The sequence below is a fragment of the Coffea eugenioides genome, chromosome 4 (assembly GCF_003713205.1).
Source record: "Coffea eugenioides isolate CCC68of chromosome 4, Ceug_1.0, whole genome shotgun sequence".
NCBI classification, from domain to species: Eukaryota; Viridiplantae; Streptophyta; class Magnoliopsida; order Gentianales; family Rubiaceae; genus Coffea; species Coffea eugenioides.
The window spans coordinates 10,170,465-10,194,398 of NC_040038.1; the positions used below are offsets into that span (position 1 = coordinate 10,170,465).

Below are 23,934 nucleotides of genomic sequence, written 5' to 3' on the forward strand. Positions count from 1 at the left end.
CGTCGGAGGCAGAGGTGGCGGGGAGGGGGAAGAAGAAAAGAGGAAAGAAAAGAAGAAAGAAAGAAAAAAGTTTTTCATCCTAAAAAATTTTCTTATAACTTTTACAGTAAATTATAATAAAGTTTTAGATAAACACGCAAAAAATTTATTTATCAAACGGGGCCTTAGATTAGATTTAATGCTAATGCATATATACATGGTTTTCAAACCAGTGACAAACAACTTCAAACATTTTCTTGTGCATGGCCCATAAGTCAATAAAGTATAGACTTTTGCGGAAAATTTTCCCAAAACATCATTATTAATTCTCTTTTGGAGAGAACTTTTTCCAAAACGTAAACTAACAAACTCTTGCATACTGCTGGCACTGCCTTTTCAGTTTTCGTCTCTTTTTTTCTTGTATCATGCATTTAAACGTGACCGTGATAGTATATATATTATTAGTATATACAAAATTAACTCTAAAACAATAATATTACATCTAGTTAATAGGGATCTTAATTGGCCACAAAAATCAAAGAGTTGGGTTGCCACCAAAATTTTCATTTTATACACCCATTGTATAAATTTACTTTCTTTCTTTTAATTGCGAGGTGATGGTTTAATCTCAATTATACATAAAACCAAATCATATGCTTAACATTTCAGTTTTTTTTTTTAATTCCTTCCAACAAACTATTATATGTTTTGATCCTCACAAAAAAAAACGCATAAAACCAGACAACTTGAGGGTTAGGTATGAATAATTGCTATACAAAAGTTGATTATTGTCTTAACTTATATAAAAAGTAAACCAGTTTCAATGGCAGCTATGTTTTGGTAGCTCTCTTTTATATTGAGAAAATTAGTTTGAATTCCTTCAGAAAAGACAATGACGTGTATTGTTAGCAATGGGGCCATGAGTTAGTATTAGGTCATAACTGAGCACGTTGTTATTGTTGACGTCAATAAAAGCTTTCACACAAAGGAAACTTGTACATTTATTACTTGGGCCATATTTTTAGGAGAAAAAACAAAAGGGAAGTACTAGTTATATTGTTGAACACTCATCTAAAGAAATATTCTTCAAAAAGGAGTAAAGTCTTTCTTGGAAATTAGGAAAACAAAAAGGTTCAGATGGTTGGGATTATTCCACTGGCTTCTTATCATCTTGCAAATTATTTTTTGCAATAGTGATATGAATTGAGACACTATTGCAAGAAACAAGACCAAAAAAAAAACCAAGTGTTTATGGGACACTTCTTATATATGGATTCTTGATGCGCAAAATGTATATTTTTCAAAAAAAGAAAGAAAAAAGAAAAGAGAAAGAAACTAGTAACTTTGTAATAGTCATATGTTAAATCTAAAAGACCTCTTTAATGATATTCTCATTTATTAATCAAATCATTTTGAAGACTTTCTTTACTTATCAACAAAACTTTCGTTCATCTAACTGAACATTTTTTATTTCACTTCCCCTCCTTCCTCTCTTTCTAGTTGTAAGGTTTAAAATTTCAACCTCGATCATGACTATTTAGCCGAAAAAGTTTGTGTTAAACATAAAAGAAAAGAAAATAGACATTTCTTCTTTTTTTTTCCCTTTCTTTTCTTTTTCACTTCTAAGGTTTGAAATTTCAATTTCTAATATAATTATTTAGCAAAAAAAGTATGTTTGAAAAGGAAATAATAGAAATTTCCTTGCTTTCTTACCATTCTTAATTTGAAGTTTTAGAATAAGTCAAATATCCCAAAAAAAAAAATAAGTATAATTACTCACTATAACAAAATTGCAAAAAGTCCTCCTCTACTTGCCAGCAAACTAGTGCTAGATTACTTTTCAGTTTCCCCACAGTCCATACATAAATTCTGTAGACCTTTGTTCACCAACCTTCCCGGCCGCCGTGGCTGGCTGGTGGTTGCCGGAATATATCGCAGATTATCTCTCCTACATGGCTTGATATGCCCTTCTCATAAGCCGTTACAGCCAACCAAGTCAAAACCGTGTAAAGAAATTTTTTATACTAGTATTGATTCTCACTACTTGTTACTATTAGATTATTATATCGTTGAAAGAGCCGCCTTTTTGGTGGGTTTTGTTTTTCGTTTCAATTCCATTTTGAATTTGTGGTTTGTTAAAATTTTAATAGTAATTGTAGTGGAAAAAAGTTTTGTTTAGTAAGAGAAATAGAGGAAGAGATGTATGGGGTGGCTCCGCCGCGGAGCTCGGATTCGGATGGTGCCGCTGCCGATGGTGCAGCCTTCGTCAGGGCTTATCAGACTTGGAAAGGCAGTAATGTGAGTTCAGAATTCTCTATGCTCATTTTCATATGCATAATTTGGAGAAAAGTCAATCAAAGATTAAGTTTTTTGTAAAAAAATATGTATATATAAATACATAGTAAGAATTGAAATTCTCTTGAGCTCTTTCAGATTATGCAGAATTGAAAGGTTATCAGTAATGGGATCTTGTTTGTTGCTTATGGTTTGTTTGTGAATTTTATTAGATGTATATATATAAATGAATCATCTTTTATTGGTTTCTTTTTTTCTTTTCAACTTTTTCTACTGCTGGGAATTCCAATCTTAACTGTTATGCAGATCATGGATTGGAAGCATAAAGGGGAAAAGTACGAGGGTATTCTCTCTATGGTTCTGAATCAAAATTCATGTGTTTAAGCTTGGAAAAAATCCAAATTGCGCTGCCCACATCAATATTCAGATAAACTAATTCCAACACAGACTTGAAAGTGAATATTTGCGCAGAGTTTTATTGGTTGATTATATGAAGGATGGAACTATCTACAAGTTGCGTGTATAAGTACTTATCCTCATTGTATCAAATTATAGTGAAGATCCTTGCTTCTGAATCCATATGCGTGGAAACCTCACTTTGGAATGTATATGCTGAGACATATATAGCAAACTTAATGTACATGCCATGATTGTCACTGATATCACATCTAATATAGCATGAAACTACAGTCGCCTAAAGAAGTATGTTTATCAAAAGATTCTGTTGTTGTGCTTAATTCTTCTTGGAAGCAAGAAACCTTGTCATGACTCAAAGTCATATTCTGTGGTTAGATAACATTGATGAAGTTCCATTGCTTACCAAATTTCCCTTCCAATAAAGAAAAAGAAAAAAGAATCTTTTGTCCTCTATTCTAGTATGTTTGTGTAGCAGATCCTGAATAGTGCATAATTTGCCTGATCTGGTTTTTCATCTTACCTTGCAGAAATTTTTCCTTTGGGGACGATTCATTTTTGGGCCTGATGTGAGATCACTGTTTCTAACGATATTCCTCATAATTGCTCCTGTTGCTGTTTTCTGCGTCTTCGTTGCCAGAAAGCTGATGGATGATTTTTCTGATCATTGGGGCATATCAATCATGGTTGTAGTCATCGTTTTCACGGTTTATGTAAGTCCATATACTCCTTTCTTGTATTCCATGAGAATAAAAATGTCTGTGGTTGAATGATGGATGTGCTATGTGTAAACTTCTTGGCGTGCCAGACTTCCTAAGATTTCAAACTTTGCGCCCAATCCTGTTGTCTGCATTTGTGTTGATCAGTAGACAATCCTGTGTCCAATATGATCACATACTTTTCATTACTGTTTTTCATCGATTAAATGGCATGATCCCACATTTCCACTTTTTAGAAATACCAAAATACCTTCACCTTGATACTTAAATAATTGACGAAGGATTAATACGGAAGGTACTTAATAGGCTGGAGATACATTAGAGATATTATATTACATGTGGAGTCTGTTGTAGTGTTGTGTAGTGAAATCTTGCGAAATTCTCTCTTACCCTTTGTGTTTTAGGTAGATGACCTATGAATGAAAAGATTTATTTAGAAGAATCATATGGACTAAGTTGGTGTCAATCATTCGATGGCACCATATAAATACTCATATCCAAACTTTGGGGTTCTCTTTCTCAAGTAGCTTCCCTTAGCCATGTCATCAAACATTTGCTTCCTCAGTTTTAGGTCTTCTCCTACGTTCTTAAAAACAGAAACTCTCATACTTTATGATTCTTTTTCTATGAATTATTGGATCTTTTTTCAGTTAGATCTCCTTAAACATTTCATCAATATAATATAGTGGATAATTTGAGGCAATTCTTATTAAACTTGATCTTTTTTCCTTGGGGATTTCATGTCGTCTTAACTGTATCTCTACTTTTTATTACTGAAGTTTCTTTATTTAGAAGTGTAGAAGTTCAACTTTAATGATTAGAGGAAATTCGCATTTAATTGGATTGCTGGAGCTAAAAGCTTGTGCTTGTGATAAAGGAAATGAAGTGAGTTACAGCTGCCAAAAAAACCACCAAGTTCAGTAAATAGATGCTGTGGAAAATTACCCATGTATGAATATATTAAACATGAATAGTTTAACATGATGGCTCTTGATTTATATATGCCCTACCTTAATTTATTAAATTTCACTCTCACCTAATTTGGCAGTAATTTTGCTGCATGTACTTGAGATGAAGGCATGATCTAATATTGAGAAGGATGTGCATCTGCTCCTTAAAATTGTGACTAATTAATGGATCCTTTTTCTCTTCGATCTTTTACAGGTGTAAGGATAACTTATTTTGTCCTTTATTTATTGGCTAAATCATGTAGGGTAATTAACTGATGGGTTTTTATTTTTCTCATTAGGATGTGGTCATTCTCCTCCTGACTTCTGGAAGAGATCCTGGTATAGTTCCTCGTAGTGCACGTCCTCCGGAGCCAGAAGCCTATGAAGGCAGTCCAGAAATAGAGCCTGGCCAAACTCCACAGTTACGTCTTCCTCGCATCAAAGATGTATATGTGAATGGCGTTGTAGTGAAAGTTAAATATTGTGATACCTGCATGCTATATAGGCCTCCACGTTGTTCACACTGTTCCATATGCAATAACTGTGTGGAACGATTTGATCATCACTGTCCGTGGGTCGGACAATGCATTGGATTGGTAAGTATTGTTATGTCTAATTATTGTTTGGGAAAAAAATCCAATGATATAGGCAAATAGTTATTTCAGCTTCGTTTGGACCATGAAGCTGTTTTTACATTTCTTTTCATTAGGTGATTTTTGATGTTTTGACAAAAAAAAGGTTTACATTCTGGCTGTATATTTTTCAAGAATACAGCAATTAGACACTTATTTCTACATTACACTATGAATGGCGTGATTTACTTGTACATGGTTAATTTGTTATAGCAACATATATTGATTTGTTTTGCATCAGAACGCGTATGTTTGTCTAACTTAAAAAATCTTAGGAGCAAGCATCTGTAGCTTGTCCTTTATGGCTTGTTTGTTATTTTAATAATAGTTATCTTTAGATAAAAACCGTTTTGAATATAAATGATATTGTCATTACTCTGATCTGCCCAAAACTTTTTTGAACCCCAGTGAATAATTGATGAAAGCTTGATTTTTTAGCTCTTATCAGTCAAATACTTGATTTATTGTATATGGACTAAAGACGATAAGTTTAGTATATGGTTATGGGAGGGGAATGGGAGTAGGAGGGGGGAAAATAAAATTTTTTTTATCTGGTGGAGGTATTAGTTAGATTCTTGTGGATGATGTTAGGAGGGAAAAGGGTGCAGGGTAGTAATCCGTAGCCTTTTGAATTTTATATTTTTAGTGTTGTTAACCATGTTTTTCTATTGATCTCAGTGATTTCCGACTCCTAATGTTTACCATTGGAAATAGAAAGCACCTAAATAAATTGGCTTGGCCTGCTCAACGTATCATGCATTTTGATTCCCCTGAAACATTTACAGGAAATTGAGAAATGTAACTTTGTGATGGATATTTAACTTTTCGAGGTGGCTGATAACAGATATAGCAACTCCAACATGAATGTTACTTTATGCTATCTGCAGTGTGATCTTCAGAGTGCTTGTTCAATTATTCTTTTAAGTAACTAAAACTCATAGTTTGGTAGCCCTTACGAGTATTGACAAGAAATTTCTTTAACTTTGGGCAATCTTACTTGTATGTTTGACTCTTAATATATCATTTTGTCTTTGGTGCAGCGGAATTACAGGTTCTTTTTCATGTTCGTCTTCTCAACAACAATCCTGTGTTTGTACGTACATGGCTTTTGTTGGGTTTACATCAGAAAAATAATGGACAGTGAGAAGACAACAATCTGGAAGGCAATGAGCAAGACTCCAGCTTCCATTGTCCTAATAGTTTACACATTTGTATGCGTCTGGTTTGTTGGGGGCCTCTCAGTCTTCCATCTTTATCTGATTAGCACAAACCAGGTATAACTGCTTAACTAAAACCACGATTACTTGCCTCCAATTCTTGTTCCCTGAGCTAATGGACATTTGGGAGAGGCCCCTAATGTTTCAAAATATTGATGATTAAGTCCATTTTCAGAACCCAGTAGTTTATATGGATAACGTGATAAGTTGTTCGTTTGTTTTGCAGTCGACATATGAAAACTTTAGATACCGATATGATCGACGAGCCAATCCATTTAACAAAGGGATTTCTAAGAACTTCATGGAGGTATTCTGCACCAGGATTCCTCCGTCAAAATTCAAATTTAGGGCGAAGGTGCAGAGAGAGCCCGAGCTCCCACCTCGAGTGGTGGGTGATGGTTTTTCAGTTTCGAAAGTTGGGAAACCCTTGGGTAATCTGGAGATGGGAAGAAAGCCAGTTTGGGATGAAGGTACTACTAATGCAAATGAATTTGAAAGGCAATATGGACATGATGATGGTCTGGACAAATCTGGCGAACTGCCAATCGTTTCCCCTGAGCTGAGTAGGATCACTCTTACTGAGAGCACAGAGGGAAGGAGTATTCTACACTCCAGGCGCTCTAGTTGGGCAAGGACAAGTGGAAGCTTGGATATGCCGGCTGAAGTTGGAAGCATGCCTAAAGAGTTGGACAACTTTCAATTATCCGACCAGCAACCACCCGCTGCTGCCTCCCCTGAGATTGTCGCAATGGCCTCTCGAATGGGAGACTCAAATCACATTCCTCTAGGCGAAAGATTTACAGTAGAAAATCAGCAATGACAAATCAGTTGGATACTACAACAAACAGGGGAGAGAAGAGGGGAAATCATAGAAACCTCCTCCCTTTTCCATCAAGGGTAAAAGAAAGAAAAGGAAATGCTTGCGAGTTTCGAGTTTTGCTTGATTGAAAAGTCTTGAGGTGTGCGTGCTCTCTGTATATCTTCTTTCAACGATTGTGAATGTGCGAGTTTAAGGAATGACTTTTGACACAAAAAAAAAAAAAAAAGAATGTGCGAGTTTAAGCGTACTCCTTGTTTCTATCATAATATATTTTTACCAACCTTTCTTGTGCTCCCATTTCTTGATGTCTCCGTATACTTGATTTAACTCAGACCTTCCATCCCCAAGAAATAAAAGCATAGGAGGTTGTCGAACTGAAATGTGGACACCAGGATTTAAAGCAAGCTTTCCAAATTTCACATCTTTTCTTCTGTTCAAATAGTTTGGAACTTTGGATGCTCAAGAATGCTCGTAATTACACAGTTTGGTGCTTGTCATCACCTAAAACAGTCCCCCAATTACTGCATGAATTATGGCAGCACGCAGCTGTTGCTGTTTGAATGAGTACTGGAGTGAGTATGACTTGCGGACTGATCACCACATCTTTGCAAGACAAGATTACGTCTTGCACCCTTAGCCTATTGCATGAAAGAAAAGCGAGCCATGCTCCTTGCCCTTTTATAGTGCTAGTTCTATGAAGTGAGAAGGCACGAGGTATTCGAAATTTCGAATGTCCAATAAGAATTTCTTGAAGCTGCTTAGTGAAACCGAGAATACGCAAGTAATTAGCTCGCCAACAACCAGAAAATGTAATTAATAACTTTCACGATTTAGAGTAAACTCAAATACAGTAAGCAAAGAACTGAAAAGGTATTAAAGTTAAATAATCGGCATTTACTGGTCAAAAGTGGCAGCATATGCTATGAACAATATCCTGCTGCTTACAAGGAGGATTAGAAACCAGAACTGACAGAAATTTTTCTTTAATAAAGGGAAAGCACCATCCTCCAATACCATTAAGATGCCAATCTAATCTTTAGTGCATGGATTGGAAGCGCTTCATTATTATCATGCTCATATCCATGTAGCGCTGAGCACAGTTTGTGAGACAAGTGGTTTCGCTAGAGCTAAACTTGCTTCCAGGAGTACTGGTAATGCATTTGTCCCAGCATATGTGAGTAAGCTTTGCAACTATTTCATTAGCCATGGCTTTTTCCTTCTCTTTCTGCAGTATTACATGATTAACATTAAATCTCTATAGAAACAAAAAGATCTGACATTAATATTTCAATCAGGTTATTCTCACTACAGAATAAGGAAAATTCAAGGTATATCACATAGCTCAGCAGGAAAACTTGTACAGACATAAAACCTGACACTAGTTCACCAAAAGCACAGATTCGTACATTTTTCTGTCCCTTGTGTAACTTCAGTTTTGACAGGTATGTACAAGGACATAATCATGTGTTTTGCCAGATGACGACCATCTCATTAACAACTTATAGCTGCAACGGGTTTCTTCATATAGATCCATTCCATGGATTTGTCAAGGGATCCATAATTATCATTCAATCCTGAGGCAAATTTCCCCTATCATCCTGATCCTACTGCACTCCGTCCGAGGATGGTTAAGAGAATAAATACCTACCCATCTAGTTACATTTCTCCAACCATTCCTCAATAAGATACCTCCAGGACAAGCTCTTGTATCTGTGTCATCTCAAAACCATCTTCATCCCAATAATTGCAAACTAGAACCGTTTCCAAAAGACAATAGTTCAGAATAGAGACACATCATAATCAAGAAATATCTAACCCACTCTTTGGAACTTAAACCAAGTACAGAAAAAAGAGAGTTCTAGTAGGAAAGTAAACAAAACAAAAGAACAGCCCATTAATTTTGGTTGGGGATTTAGAAAGAATAGAACTTGCTTTCTTACTTCATAAACTTCTGCAATTTTATGTGTTGTATATCCCTTCTGTTCTGTTAGGACAGTTGAACTGATTAATAATATTTTAGCTATTATACGCTTTCATCAACTAAAATTTCTTCTTTTTCTTTTTTTTCCCATTTCTTTCCACAAGGGCAGAAAAAATAAAAGCCTACTCTGTTCACTATTTTGCTTTTCCTTTTGAAATTCCCAAACAAGAAAAAAGCTTCCTTTCAAACGCTTTTCTTTTCTATATAATTTCTCTCTCCCAAACACAAAGGGCCCAGAAAAAGTATTCAAGCTATTCCTCGCTCCTTTGGGGTAGTCCTCCAAGTATTCATCTAACTTTGCATCTAACTGCATATACAAGTACAGTAAAAAAAGGCACCAATTGCTGAGAATTGTACTCCTTTAGGCAGAAAAACTACTAGTAAGTTTCCAAACGAATATGTTTGCCACATTTTACTTCAGACCAATAGCCATCTCTACCAGTTTCAAGATAAATTCTAACTCATCTCTATGACCAAGAATGAATAAAATGGAAAGAAATACTTGCATTTTAACTAGCCATTGCAGATCCTTTAGAATCTGAAGTTCAGCTTTGTACTTTAAAAAGGGAAACTTAAGCTTTATCTTGCATAACATATAGATTTTTCTTTTGCGTGCTTAAAACATGTTTACTCTGTTGGACATATTAGCCAATCAACCAATTATGGAGCCATTATAAGGAAAGCATCCAACCTTTGCAAGATCAATGATTTTTCCTTAAAAAGGTTTAAGGAAATCTAATTTCCAAAACCAATGTTTGAATTTAATAACTTGTTCAATGTACAGCATCAGCTTTTCTGCCTCTTTTATCTCGTAATAAAATTTAACAGAAACAAAAATTAAACTACCTTCTTCTTTAAAGTGGAATTAGCTCTCCAAGATCACCAGAAATCATAGTTCTTCAATGAAACCCCACGAATTCCATCCCTGAATAGAATTTCCTATAATCCTACTACCTATGTAATATTCATCTTTGGCTACCAGTCTCATCACATAAATTAATATAGCTATTATTTTTTTAATATAACAATATTGGCACCTATTATTTTTCTAAGGTAACAAGAAGCAAGTGAAAATATCAATGTAGCTATCCTCGCAACAAAAGTTAAAAAATAAAAAATCAAACCCATCTATCTTCATTGACATTCATGACCATCACACGATCAAAAATTTTATGCTAACCCACCACAAGCAAAATATTAAAAAAAATTCTCATTTAGGAAGATATTCAAATCTTCAAGAATCAACAGCAAAACAACAGAAAAACAAAACAACGCAAACTAAAACATTGACGATTAGAATTTCCATCCTTCATGAGGAGAAAAAAATTCCGAAAAACCCATTTATTCAAACGCAAACTAGAAAACAAAAAGAACAAGCAAATTAGAGATCGAGAACAGAAGAATTTGAAAAAAAAAATGAATACACCAAGAAAAAGAGATCCTTATTGAGAACTTACACTCAGAAACTGCTCCAATTCAGTGGAGTTGACCCTTGAAGTATCCATCAGTAAAAGAGAACTTGAACTCCGCTACTTGTGACTTTTCTTTTTCTTCTTTCAGCAACTGAGCTCAGGGATTTAGAAGTCTGAGATTGCCCTTCTTAGACCCCTTCTTAAACCCTAGACGAAGACAATTCTGAGTAACAGCCAACAGGCCGTCTAAACTAGCGATAGCTGTATTAGGCTACATGGGGGTACGGTCTGAGTTTAGCCCATTGACCTGGGCCGACTAGCATATGCGGACCTTACCAGCTATCCATCAGTAGTTCACTTAAGATAGATTAGTTAGACAAATATATTTGTGGTAAATCCTTCGAACAAAAAAATCCCACTTTAAACAACATACAATCTGCACAACATATATAAATTAAATGACGACCATCTTCTTAATTTTAGAAATTTTATATTGATATTTATTGTTTAGACATATCGTAATTTTCAGTTGCTTTAAAGATGAACTCGTACATTTGCATTTTCTTCAATTTTGTGTACATTTTGTTGCGGAGAAAATATACCTTAACCCCACCTTTTATTCGGGGGAGAGATGAGTTAGGTGATACAAAAGATGGAAGTGTAAGCGAGATTCCACTTTTTATTTTGGTGCTCTTAGGGTACAAAATACAAGATCCCCTCTTTTTAGGATAAATTAGTTGTTGCCAATATAACTGAACTCACAAGACATTAACCAAGTGAGATTTAGAAATTTGTTTGTGATGAACTTACATGATTTGTGTATAATGTGGAATCGTATATGATAAGGGTATGTGCTAGTAGAGGGATATTGCTCTTTGGTAAAAAGTAGGGTGCAATTTTTACATATTGGAATTGATTGCGAATAGACAAAAATGTGCAACAAGATTAGAATTGACACAAGGTTAATAATGTAGGATTGGAGTTGACCTTATTTTATATGTAATTCATGTAATATTGAGGAAACTCACAAAGAATGGAATATAGCTCCGTATAAAACAAAGGTCTTGCTCTTTGGCATTCCTTATCATCCTTCACTTCTTGGCTTTTGCCTTTCTTGGTTGGCCAGTTTATTATTGACGATGAAGATTAGAGGGGGGAGAGAAGAAATAAAACCAGGACCGTGAAATTCAAAATTTGCACCTCACTCTGCTCAAGTATTTGTTTGTTTGTTTTTTTTTTTTTAAGGACACAAGTATTTGTTTCAAGAACAAGTAAAAACGACTTTTTGGTATTTTATAAACTGCCCTCAGTGTCAGAAATGTTTTTTGTTTGTACTTCTACCAAAAACAAATATTTTTTTTTTGGGTTTCTGTTCATAAAGTTTTAAACACATATAATATTGGAAAACATGAAACACAAACGTTATTAAATTAACAACCCCTAGTAAACTGGCAAGTTTGGGCCCTTTCTGTCACCTGTTGTGCTACAGTCAACCCAAGCTTTCTTGGTCTGCACAAGCATTTCGATACGATTAGGCCAAGTCCACAAAACAACACTTTATGCTTCGTTTCTATCCAGCCTAAACAATTTATGCCGGGTAATGCCAATTATAAAGGCTCCGTTTAGATTAGTTGTTTTTAGAGGCTTTTTAAAATATTTTATTGTAATAATATATATGAAAAATATTTATCGTAAATATTTTTAGTGATGTTTTTGAAAAAATTTTAAGATAATTTTTAAAAATTAAAACTCCACCTACTACCACTACCCACCATCGCCACCACCCCCTCTCTCCCTCCTCCTCTCTTCTTTCCGTCCCTCTTCCTCCTCCTCCCTCTCTCCCCTCCCATCCTTCCCTTTCCTTTCCCTTTCTCACCACACCACACCCCGCCCCTCCCCTTTCTTCCCCTCCCCGATCTGGCCTCGTCGAGACCAGATCGCGGCCTTTGGTAGGCTAAAGGGGAGGAGATGGGATGTGGTAGGGAAGGAGAGGGGAAGGGGAAGAAAAGAGAGAAGGAGGAAAGAGAGGGAGGAGGAAGAGGGAGGGAGAGGAAAGAGGAGAAAAGAGACAGAGGAGGAAGATGATGGGTGGGGGTAATGGTGATGATGATGGGTGGGGGTAATGGTGATGGTGATGGAAGAAGAAAATAGTGTAGATTTTATTTTTAAATTTTTTTTTGTATATTTGGAGTTATTTTTAATATATTGTATGAATACGATATTTTTGGAGTTGTTTTTGTTTGTATATTATTGTTACATTGTATATAAAAAACTTGTTTTTCAAAAAATGGAGAATGCAAACAAAGCCAAAATTTGGTTTGTAAAAAGATTACTTAAGCAATAATGAGATTTTTGTTCGAATCTCAAATTCTTCTTTTTTTCATTTTTTATTATATTTTTTTGAAACAATAATTTGATTATATTCATATCAAAAGATGTACAATTACGAGCAAAAACTTGAGTTGATTATACAGTTAGTGTACATGACACTGAAGATTAGTATTTCCTCACTGAAGTTTAGAATTTTTTGAAAAAGTAAAAATTAATATATTTAACTCTTAAACCTCCCATTGTTCCCATTTTTTTCCTGCATGGTTTGAATTTCCCTTAAACCAAATAAAAATCCCACCATAATGAACCTAGCATGCTAATTTTCTACGGCTGTTATATTCCAGTGGCTACTAGTTTTGGTTAATATCCGCTTAGCCAAACACAGAAGCTGCCTGTACATGTCATTCCTTCCGAAGGTGGAGCCTTGGAAAACTTTTTTTTTTCTTTTCTTTGGACTAGTTGAACAAACATTGAGAATTTTTTATTTTCTCAGTGGTTATTCCAAAATCACGAAATCTCTCAAAATAACTTCTAAAGAAGAAAATGCACGTTAGGGAATATCATAAATCTTTCAATATATGTGAGTTAGAAATTAACATAGTTCATGAATTAGGTTCAATCAACCAAAACGGTCATCTACCAAGAAAAGCATCGTGAGGGGATTGGATGGTTGGGCAAAATACAAACAGTGTTATATTGTTTTATTAATTAAAAAATAATTGTAATAATTCCTCATATTTTATCGAAAGACTTTGATTGATCCCGACATGATCTTTGTTGCTCTGCATTTTAGCAATTCCAAGTTGGTAATTTTTCCTATATGCAGACCAAATTTCACAGCTCTGGATCTTTTGATCTTCTACTAAGAAAATGAGATCAAGCCCTCTAATTGCCTTCAATGGTAGGGAAAGAGGAGCATTTAACTAAAGAAATTAATGCAAAGGGATTGCAAGAATGCATGCAGATTTGCTGCTTTTCGTTCATGAGCTACCTTTATGACTTTACCACCATCTGTATATGGAACAACAAAAGCAGCACCTTCTGAACGAAGGAAGGCACCTATGCTATCCCATATGGGTCAATCGGCTTAGATCTTCAACCCTTATCTTTTCGAGGGCTTCACTTTTATGTGAAAGCAGATAGCTTTTTCCTACTTTCAAACCAAACTATGCATATTTTTTCAAAATCAGCTAAAAGAAAGACATCCGCTATTTCAATCTTTTAAAATGTCACCTTATGATAGAGGTGGATCGACGACCTTTCTATGTCAGATATCCATATTTCAAAGCAAACAATTAATTTAGTTCAAAAGATTGTCAAAACCATATAATGCAAACATGTTAAACTATAATAAAGCTAACAGCAGAGTGCGGAGGGAAAAATAATGAAATCGTAGGAGGCCAACTTCGGTGAAATTTTGAAGGGTCTGCCCAACGAATGTCTAATTGGCACTCGTTAAAACATATTTCGGATGTAAATTTTTGAAAAGGTAAAGTTAGTTAGGAAAAGGGTATAAATGCAAGGGAGGATAATATATAATTGTAATTAGAAAAAATATATAAATACAAGCGATGATAATTATTGTTATTATGTGTATTTAAACGGTAGGTTAGATGTCATGTAGATGTGCTGACAAGTACACATTGAGCGCTTGTTAAAAAAAAACCCAAATTTTAAATGCTAGTTGAAATTTTCTAATTTAGCTGTAGAGTTGAAAATGGTTTTATCCAGCATATTTATCCTGTTTCTTTGTCCTAAAATGTTACTAGAAGAAAATTTTTTTGGCTGCTAATTCAGTCATGGAACAAAAGATAATGGATTGGATTATCAATTATGAACACGATGCAAACAAAATGATTATGTGAGGAATATAATGATTCACTGCCAGTTGTTTTACTTATGCACGGGGAAGTGGGAATCTATTTCATCACGTTTCTCTTTTTTCTTCGTTCTCTAGAAATGGAATCATTTGTAGATTTTTTATTTTCTCCAAAGGAATCAGTGAAGTTTACCGCCTAAGAAAATTGAAAGCATTTTTGCTCTCTTTTCCAGTTGCCAATCATCGTCTGTATATCTTTGTTGTCTTCAGCCAAAGTAGAAAATATATTATCTTGTCTACGATATTACTTACTCCGTAACAGGATAAAGTTTCTTTCTTTGCTACGTAATTCTTTGCTCATGATGACAATTACCACTTTGGAACTCTGACTGATATAAGAATACGAAAGAGAGTGGGAAGAAATAGAAAAAAATATGGAGTCTGATTGTCAGTTTAAATCTCTTCCTCGTAGAAAACCAAAAAGGGCCAAAAAAAAAGAAAAAAAGAAAACACACAAATCTTCTTCTTCTACGTAAGTTTGATTTTACAATATGGTAAATGTTACTAGAACTCCATAATGAGTTAATGACACTCCTGACTTTTTGACTCATGCGAAAGGATCAAAATAGCTCATATTTTTTATTTTTTTATAATTTTATATAAAAAGGAGTGGTCATAAATTCAATTACGAATAGGGATATTTTTATCCAAGTCGCATGCTGAAAAGTTCAAAAAAAAAAAAAAAGAGTATCAACAGAAAATGAAGAAGTCCTTTGCTCTCACAAATAATTTAAACATTAAAGAAAAATCAATAGGCATTTAAAATTATTCACGTATAATTTTAATTTTACGATGCAACAAAACAACTTATTTTCTAGATCCAAGCCTCTATAGATCCATTTAAGTCACTACTGATATGACAGTATGGATATTATCATTTAAAATCTCTACATAATATTACGTCATATTGACTCACGTTCATATGCTCAAGGGGTAATTAAAATCTTGCTAATAGTTGCTCATTTTTTTGGTTTTAGATTGAAATTAATTAGATTGATGTTACGGATTAATTTTATATATGTTAATAATATATACACTTTCACTCTTGAATTCATGCCACGTAATTTTAATTTGAAAGTTATTCACAATCATAAATTATAGTAAAAAACACAACCATGTTAGCTGACCTTTCTATCTTTCTTTACCAGTAGTAGTAGTATTTTATTGAACTCCTAGTCAGCTTTGTTCGTGGAGGGAAAAAAAGGGTAAACAACCAAGCATTTTGATCTTCATGGACCATTAGACAGTAGAAAAGAAAAAGGATTATACGATCCTTCTTTCTTAAATTTGAAGCTTCCCAAGTATCCATACCATTACCTTTATGTCCTAGTCCATTGCACTATAAAGAGCCATGACTTTTAACCTATCAAGCACAGCCTCCTCATCATCAACATCTTCCCAGAGCTCTCTTCCTTTGTGTCTCTGTCTCTGTCTCAGTACTCTGGGATTAATTGAGGATATGGGCTGTCTGAATTTTGTCAAGGATGGAGTAATCAGGCTGCCTCCTGGTTTTCGATTTCAACCAACCGATGAAGAGATTGTCTTCCAATATTTGCTGCGTAAAACATTTTCTTGTCCTTTGCCTGCTTCAATCATTCCTGAGATCAATGTCTGCAAGCATGATCCCTGGGATTTGCCGGGTAATTACCTCGAGAACTCAATGCTCACTTTGAACTCTTACCATAACCTTTTCAATTTTCTTGTTTACCATGATTAAGCTGATTTGAAATACAACCTCATCTTACTAGTGCTACAAAATGGACTGTCTAGAATGTCAGTCGAACGTGGGCACAAAGTCTTGCCCTTACTAGTGCTACAAAATGTATTAAGCTGCCCGGCTTATATATGGGAAATGGTATTTGTCATAATTCACATTTTAATGCTGCAGCAATTCTCGTAAAAACGATAATACTATCTATCCAAGTCAAAGTAGTAGTATTATTTGATTTAACTTGGGAAGGGAAAGATTGGTATGGTATCAAAAACTTGCTGCGGGTATATAAATTTGCTGATTTTCTTGACCTGCATGATATTTGTATAGGTGATTTGGAGCAAGACAGATATTTCTTCAGCAACAAGGAAGCCAAGTACCCTAACGGTAACAGGACGAATAGAGCTACTGATACTGGCTACTGGAAGGCCACTGGTGTAGACAAACAAATTGTGTCTTCCAGGAGAAAACCGCTGCTGGGGTTAAGGAAAACATTGGTATTCCACAAAGGGAAGTCTCCGCATGGCTCCAGAACGGATTGGATCATGCATGAATATCGCCTTATCCTCACAGGAAAAACAGCCTGCTGCTCGCAACAAACTGCAAAATCTTCTCAGGTAAACTCTTAAAAGGATTATGGATGAGATTAAATATAGATATATTCAAGTTCTGAGGACCACTTGAATGGAAAAGGAAAAAAGAAAAGAGAACCTCATAAGTAATATAGATATATTCTAGTTCTACGTGCTTCTTTAGCATTGGAGCATAAAATAAAGTAAGAGGTCGGACAAGTTATGTCACAGATGCATTAAGTATTGAATTATCAAAGTGAATCACTCTATGTTACGTACAAATGAGTATTATAAATAGACAACTCATCTCTTTTGGTATTGCAGATTATCTATTAAATAAGTCAACGTACATATACATATGTAAGTGTACAACAGTTGATTAAACCAATTACTAGTATCAGTGGAACCCGAATATGATTCTCTATAGTGCCTTAGAGTCTCCACATGGCTTAGGAACTACTTCACATTATGATTTCACTCAATGCGTGGAATATGTTCTTTGCCAGATAATTGTGTTCTTGATCCGTTAATCATTTGTTTAATTTTTTTTTTGGTTACTTTTTAATGTTTTGCAGAGTTCTTCGGTCCAATTGGGCAATTGGGTTCTATGCCATATATTTTTGAAGAAAGGAAGCACCAAAGCTGTAGATGAAACTGTGCAGGTTTGCAAGAATTATAAGAATATAGCCGAGCAAAATGTGAGAATGGACCAGCATAGATTCGAAAATTTCACTATTGGCAACTTGAGTGAAGTAGCTTCAACCTCGTCCTCCAGTTCTTTCTTCTCTGATCCAAGTGTTCTAACTGAGGTCTCCTCTAGTCAGTGTGATTACGAAGAAACTAGTAGCCCCATTGTATAATTTCCTTTATTTATTGGCTTCATCTCACTTTGGATCTAGTTCCTCTTCATCTTGTGTTGATCTTTAGCCTTTCTTTTGGGTTCTTTTGTATGTTTTTTGACAATGGAAAAGTGAAAGTTGAACGTCTTTAATTAGGCAGCCGCAAATCCAAAAAGAATGAGAAAATTGGCGTACTAACACAGGCTTTTAGGACGTACGCCTCTTAGGAAAGAAACTGAAAGTGTTCAAAAACACGTGCAAACTGCAGCAGTTTCCTACTAATAGAAATCAAGAGGACCAAATTTTGGCTCAAGAAGTCATTGCAGCTGCAAATTTACTCATGGTTCAAAAAGGGAAAAATAGCTTGGAAGAAAATGTTTTTCGACATAAAGATCATGCTTTATTGATTGTTCCCTTCTACCTTTTTTTTTTTTTTGGGGGGGGGGGGGGGGGGGGATGGGGCTCACAAGTTCCATTTCAAACCAGTTCGTACCTATAGACTAAACAAGTTGGAGAAGGATGTAAAAAAGTTTAGTTAAGATGTAAATAAATTGGAGTAAGGAGTAAAAGAATTTGAAATGACATGTTTGGATAGAGTACTATTTAAATATTATTTGAAATAATTACGGAGTATAATATTTTTTATTATTTAATATATCGAAGATAAAAATGTGGTTGAGAATATAAAATATTAGTGTAAAACGTGTTTATGATGTAAGCAAAATAATATAGTTGAAAAATTTTTTGTGTCTGAATAGTGAATACACATTTTACCCTAAAAGGGACCGGTGAGACCCCAGATCTGATATCTTTGTACCATGAGGCTACTTCAATTTTAAAAAAAAAAAAAAATCCAAGTTTCCTGCTATATACATATATATATATATATATATATATATTTGTTAAAAATCTTCCACGAAGTATCCCAAAAGAAAGTACAACAGCTATATAGTAATTAATCTTCAGATTTGTTGCCAAAAAAGAGGCTGCTAGATCTTCAAAGTCAACTGAGACAGTAGGTTTATTGTAAGTGATCAGGACTAAGAGGCATTCGAATCTTAAGCTTTCGTATAGAAAATTAAAGCAGCATGTTACATAGAATTAGATTACGATAATGAAAGAGAGGTTGGGGAAGAAGCAAGCAAAGCATATACTTATCACCTTTTCTGAAGAATCTGATGTAAAGAAGGGGCTTAAAACCAGGATTCCACATGCTTCCCATTCAACTTGTTTTTAATACAAAATTGCTCTTAGAATTCCTTTGTCTGCCCAGTTCGCAGGGTTGCTTTCGCTGCCACTATGTACTATTTAAGGAGGAGAACAAATTAGTGCTTGTCTGTTGTGAAATTTGAGGGACCAATGGGCAAGTGCAAATTCTTCTACCCTGTTTCATTTCATGTGAAAAGCAGCACATCTCCTCTATGGAGAAGAATGTTCTACCTGGAATTAGAAATCACACATCAAAAAAAAGAAATAGGCATTAATGTATTAGATTTACTGGTGATGGAGGCAAAAGAATAATTTTATCGTACTCAATGTGCATACAGTAGATAACATTCACAAAATAAACATTACTTTTTTAGAATCCACTAATTTGAGCTCTTTTTTTTTTTTTTTTTGAGATATCAATCTTTATTTTATCACGGCCTCATTCTTGAGGTATCAGGTATGTGCTCAAACTTTCTTGCAACTGAGCTCGCTAGCTCTCAAAATTAACATATGGTCACAAAATGTGGCGTTGACCAGCCAACTACTCTATTAGCTTTTGCAGAAGTCAAAATTGGACCAACAACCTGAATTTCAACGATTCACACCAATGTATCATTAAACTATCAAACCAAAGAAGTCAGTACTGTGTTGGATTTTAACCAGTGTGGGGCCTGACAAGTTCCGTTTCAGTAATGGTAGCCGGATTTCACAAAGGGATCATTTCAGAAAGGTTTCTAACAATTTCACTTGGCTTCCCTCAAGTTTTGAAATTTACACTTACCTCCCTTGGCATAATAAAATACCTATAATGCCCTTCACTTGGTAGACAATTCTAAATTTAAGACAATAGATTTATAAAACCAAAAAAAAAACTATTTTTCTGTCTCTTGTCTATTTTCGTTCCTCTCTTTTCTAATTAATATAACATCTTTTTATTATATTCGGTTTTGTAGCTATTAGCAAATTAAAATTACAAAATCAATAAAGGGAGCAGATTATGTGTCAAACTAGAAGGAAATGAAAAGGTTCACAATGGCAGAGAAATATATGATGACATTGATGATTGAAATAGGAAAAAAAACCTAAAGATGTGGTATTTGTCATATTTTATTCGTTGTCAAGAAAATTTTTTATAAAATGTTAATAATTACACAAGGATTTCTTTCATTGGATTAGAAATTTTTTGTTATGCTTTTATTGTGGAAGTAGAATTTATTTTCTACTTTTGAGATATTAATATTTTTAAGGCCATGGGAAGATTGTAATGGTGGTTCTAGACCAAATTAGCTTGTATTAAAAAGATATTTGAGCATTGAAATTTAATTTTGGATATAAAATTGGTTGTTAATGGGGCGTGTATGTGTTTTTCTTTCTTTTTTTTTTTTTTTTTTTTTGCGTGGCACGCACTGATGCTCTATATGCAATTTCGAATATTTTGGATGGCTACTTGGATTTAGAACTTATACTTGGATGATTGTTAGGGATTAGATTTATTGATTTGTAAAAAGTGTGGAAGAAAATGATTGAGTATACTATATTTTGCTTTCTCAATTTTGTACGAAAGCGTAATTTAGGATTTTAAGAGAAAATCTAGTTTATTGCATCTTCATTGTTAATAAATAATAAAAGTAAGGGAGTTATATATAAGTTTTAAAACCTTAAAACCTAAGAGGAGCTCTCTATAATTGTCAAAAATCTCTTGAGGGAGGTTTGTGAAATTATCCCTTTCACAGACCACGTCGCACGACCGCCACCCATTTCAACTGTAGTACTTGACGTTCCTAAGTGATAACCAACGCCAGATGTTAAATTGGACGCAGATGGCCAAACCAATTTCCACCAAGTTCACTTCCAGCCACCGGACCGGACTCTTCTGCAACTTACACTCTACGTATATATAGGAAGTGGGGAGAACTTTCCTTCAAACAGAATTAATTATCTGGACACTAATATGTGGTGCAGTGTTGTTACAATTGTATGCGATCTAAAATAATAGGCCTCAAAGTAGTAGATATTCTGCCATGATTTGGATTTGCATTTTACTTTTGTATCTTCAACACTTTGTTGAAGGTAATATTGCATGCCCGTTGAGGAGGGTATTTCCAGTTCGGCAGAGCTGGGGTCCCGCCCTGTGTCTCTTAGGCTCCGACCACCTCGGCCGTTCGCCATCGCGAAAGGACTTCGGCTTAATTACAGCCTCGGCTAAGGTTCTCCTTCACTTAGCCGAAGTCAATTATGGTGACCAGACAACCGGAGTTGTGAAAACATGAGCTCTGACACCTCTGATACCTCTGACACTTCTGGCAAAGCTGCTCTGACACGCGCCGACTGACACAGCTGTCCCGCGCGCCTTTCTGCAGAATCCATTAAGTCACTTTGATACGCTGACTCTGCCATATCTCTAGGGACCTGTGCAAACAGTCCCTCTCTCCTGTCCATCCTCTATAAATACTCAAGACTTCTACTGAGAAGGGGACGGCCAAACTTCTGGTAAAAGCATACTAGTCTTCTCTATACTCATTACTACTTCACTCCCGAACTGACTTAAGCTTCGGAGTTACACCGGGGACTTTAGTCCCTCTTACAATTTGAGCAGGTGACCTCGTCTGAGTCAACCACCTAGGATAAGAGGTCTTCTCCAGCTCGGGTGATCCACTCCAGCAGGACAAAAACGACCTCTTCAATTGGCGCCGTCTGTGGGAACGCGAAGACATCAGAGAATGAGGCCTACGCGTTCTAGGAGCAGGAAAGCTCTCACCATTGGTGCTGAGCAGGGCAATGCAACCCAACAAGAAAATATTCCTGAAGGGCAGGAGTCTCCGAAGACTCAGCCCGCGAACGAAGAGGCCATCACTCGTATGGCCGAGTTCGTAACTGAGAACCCCAACATCTTCGAGGAGTTGGGGAGATATTTAAAAAGACAAGGCAAGCAGAAGGCCGGGTCCTCCAAAAGAAAGTCAGAAGGATCTCCCGAAGGCTCATCCGAAGAGGAGTCTGATGGGAGGCGCTTAAGCCGGAGTGCATCGAAGCGCGCATTTTTCAAGGCCACCTCCAAGGTAGCCTCCCTGACAAAGGCCTTCTCTCGAGGTCTCATGGGCCGACAACCTGAGGGACCTCGACCCGTGGAGGGAGCCGGGGTGGATTACCAGAGGGCTCCGCCCTTCACCGATGACATCAACGAGGAGAGACTTCCTCCCAACTTCAAGCTTCCCTCGATACCGTCTTATGACGGCCGAGGTGATCCGGAAGACCACATTCATGCCTTCATCTCGGCCTTCCGCCTATATTGCATCCCTGATCCCGTCATATGCAGGGCTTTCCCGGTATTCCTCCAGGGAACGGCTCGAAAATGGTTTTGGGGTCTAGAACCTAGGAGCATTTCAACCCTGGGGGAATTAGTGGAGAAGTTTCTTCACCGTTTCATTTCCTCCCGACCGGCGACCCGGACCTCGGCGTATCTGTTGAATATACAGCAGAACCCGGGGGAATCACTTCGGTCGTACGTCCAGAGATTCCACGAAGAAAGCGTGCAGATACCTAACCCTAATGAGCAGGTCACCATTGCCGCTTTCACCCACGGGCTCGTTGCCGGGGTATTCAACACGGGGATCCATAAGAAGTATCCCCGTTCACTTCACGAACTATGGTTGAAGGTCGAGAAGGGCATACAGGCCGAGGACCTCAACCGCATGAAAAAAGAAGTCCAAGCTGCTCGCCCGAGGGTTGACGCCCGAAGAGGGAAGGAGCCTAGCCGAAGTGAAGCAGGAACAGGAACTGGCTTCCAGAGTCCCGGCCGAGATCGCCGGAGTGTGTTCGACAGGATCTCCAAGGGAAGGCCACCCATTCCTGAATCCGAACTGACTCCCTTAAACACTTCCCGATCTCGCGTACTGACAGTAATGGAGCAGAACAACCTCGGAAGGGCCCCTCCCAAGATGTTCGGCAACAAAGACAAGAGGAACTCGAACCTCTACTGCCTGTACCACCGGGACGTCGGGCACGAAACCGAGGACTGCAACGATCTCAAAAAAGAGATCGAGAACCTCATCAGACAGGGCCACCTGAAACAGTTCATCCGCCGAGGTGGCGGACAGCCACGAAATGAGCCCCGACGTGACCACCGAAGTGATCAACGCCGGGACGAAAGGCGGACGTCGAGAAGCAGTTGTAGGCCCCCGGAGGATCCTAGGGAGACGAAAAGGCCTCCCCGAGACGGATCCTCAGGTCATGGGCTAGGGTATGGATCCAACATAGCCGGGGTCATCAACACAATTGCCGGAGGTCCGACGGGAGGGGACAGTCAGAACTCCCGAAAGAGGACCTACAGGCAGGCCAACCCGAATCAGGCCGAGGAGAGTTCCCGCCTATCCGAGGTAATTACTTACGGACCTAGTGACCCCGTCCCGGCCGCCTCTAGCAGTCATGAAGCCTTGGTGATTGAAATTCTCACCAATAATTACATCGTAAAAAAGGTCTACATTGACCCAGGAAGTTCAGTTGACGTCATGTACCTCCGTACCTTTGAAAGCTTCAAACTGGCCAGGGAGTGCATGACCACGGTGAGGACCCCTCTTGTTGGGTTCGGGGGACACATTGTGCATCCTGAAGGGATGGTGGCTTTGACGGTAACTATAGGGCGTCACCCCCGCTGTAGAACCATCCTAGTCAACTTCGTAGTCGTCAAGGCTGACTCCCCCTACAACTTACTTCTCGGCCGACCTACACTTAACGCTTTGCGGGCAGTGTATTCCACCTACCATTTGAGTTTTAAGTTCCCTACTCCCGCTGGGGTAGCCGAGGTCAGCAGCGACGTCTGCGCTGCCCGAGAATGCTATCTCGCCACTCTGCAAGCAGCCTCCCCATCAACCTCCGGGGCAAGGTCCGAGAAGAGGTCAAATATCCTCTCAATAGATAGCATTGATCCTCAGCGAGCTGAGAAAATCCCGAGGCTAGAGACCGGGGATGAGGTGGAAG

The 23,934-nt window shown here is 36.9% G+C and overlaps 4 protein-coding genes across 4 annotated transcripts in view; 3 read left to right on the forward strand and 1 right to left on the reverse strand.

Annotated features, from left to right (window-relative positions):
- Nucleotides 1-1,802: 1,802 nt before the first annotated feature.
- On the forward strand, nucleotides 1,803-7,323 carry LOC113768692 (probable protein S-acyltransferase 7). Its single transcript, XM_027313146.1, has 5 exons — nucleotides 1,803-2,277; nucleotides 3,219-3,401; nucleotides 4,657-4,953; nucleotides 6,030-6,263; nucleotides 6,433-7,323. The coding sequence occupies exons 1-5, from the start codon at nucleotides 2,179-2,181 to the stop codon at nucleotides 7,024-7,026; spliced, it is 1,407 nt and encodes a 468-aa protein (XP_027168947.1). The 5' UTR covers nucleotides 1,803-2,178; the 3' UTR covers nucleotides 7,027-7,323.
- A 511-nt stretch (nucleotides 7,324-7,834) lies between these two features.
- Nucleotides 7,835-10,675, reverse strand: LOC113768138 (mitochondrial import inner membrane translocase subunit TIM8). Its single transcript, XM_027312384.1, has 2 exons — nucleotides 10,465-10,675; nucleotides 7,835-8,251 (listed from the first exon to the last, which is right to left on the reverse strand). Exons 1-2 carry the CDS (start codon nucleotides 10,510-10,512, stop codon nucleotides 8,063-8,065), a joined length of 237 nt encoding a protein of 78 aa, XP_027168185.1. The 5' UTR covers nucleotides 10,513-10,675; the 3' UTR covers nucleotides 7,835-8,062.
- A 5,340-nt stretch (nucleotides 10,676-16,015) lies between these two features.
- LOC113768240 (NAC domain-containing protein 83-like) lies at nucleotides 16,016-17,841 on the forward strand. The gene is made up of 3 exons (XM_027312513.1): nucleotides 16,016-16,269; nucleotides 16,671-16,957; nucleotides 17,488-17,841. Exons 1-3 carry the CDS (start codon nucleotides 16,089-16,091, stop codon nucleotides 17,770-17,772), a joined length of 753 nt encoding a protein of 250 aa, XP_027168314.1. The 5' UTR covers nucleotides 16,016-16,088; the 3' UTR covers nucleotides 17,773-17,841.
- A 2,968-nt stretch (nucleotides 17,842-20,809) lies between these two features.
- Nucleotides 20,810-23,934, forward strand: part of LOC113767894 (protein STRICTOSIDINE SYNTHASE-LIKE 12-like) — a 28,862-nt gene continuing 25,737 nt past the window's right edge. Inside the window, exon 1 of the mRNA XM_027312098.1 lies at nucleotides 20,810-21,044. Within this exon, the coding sequence (XP_027167899.1) occupies nucleotides 20,982-21,044 (63 nt within the window). The 5' untranslated portion in view covers nucleotides 20,810-20,981. The remainder of the gene's footprint in view (nucleotides 21,045-23,934) is intronic.

Excerpts from the sequence above, each read along its gene's own strand:
- LOC113768240 (XM_027312513.1), top strand. The coding sequence starts at position 16,089 with ATGGGCTGTCTGAATTTTGTCAAGGATGGAGTAATCAGGCTGCCTCCT. Across the intron at positions 16,270-16,670 it reads TGATCCCTGGGATTTGCCGG|GTGATTTGGAGCAAGACAGA; the intron begins GTAATTACCTCG and ends ATATTTGTATAG. Across the intron at positions 16,958-17,487 it reads AAACTGCAAAATCTTCTCAG|AGTTCTTCGGTCCAATTGGG; the intron begins GTAAACTCTTAA and ends AATGTTTTGCAG.
- LOC113768138 (XM_027312384.1), bottom strand. The coding sequence starts at position 10,512 with ATGGATACTTCAAGGGTCAACTCCACTGAATTGGAGCAGTTTCTGAGT. Across the intron at positions 8,252-10,464 it reads AATTGGAGCAGTTTCTGAGT|AAAGAGAAGGAAAAAGCCAT; the intron begins GTAAGTTCTCAA and ends GTAATACTGCAG.
- LOC113768692 (XM_027313146.1), top strand. The coding sequence starts at position 2,179 with ATGTATGGGGTGGCTCCGCCGCGGAGCTCGGATTCGGATGGTGCCGCT. Across the intron at positions 3,402-4,656 it reads TCATCGTTTTCACGGTTTAT|GATGTGGTCATTCTCCTCCT; the intron begins GTAAGTCCATAT and ends TTTTCTCATTAG. Across the intron at positions 4,954-6,029 it reads TCGGACAATGCATTGGATTG|CGGAATTACAGGTTCTTTTT; the intron begins GTAAGTATTGTT and ends TCTTTGGTGCAG.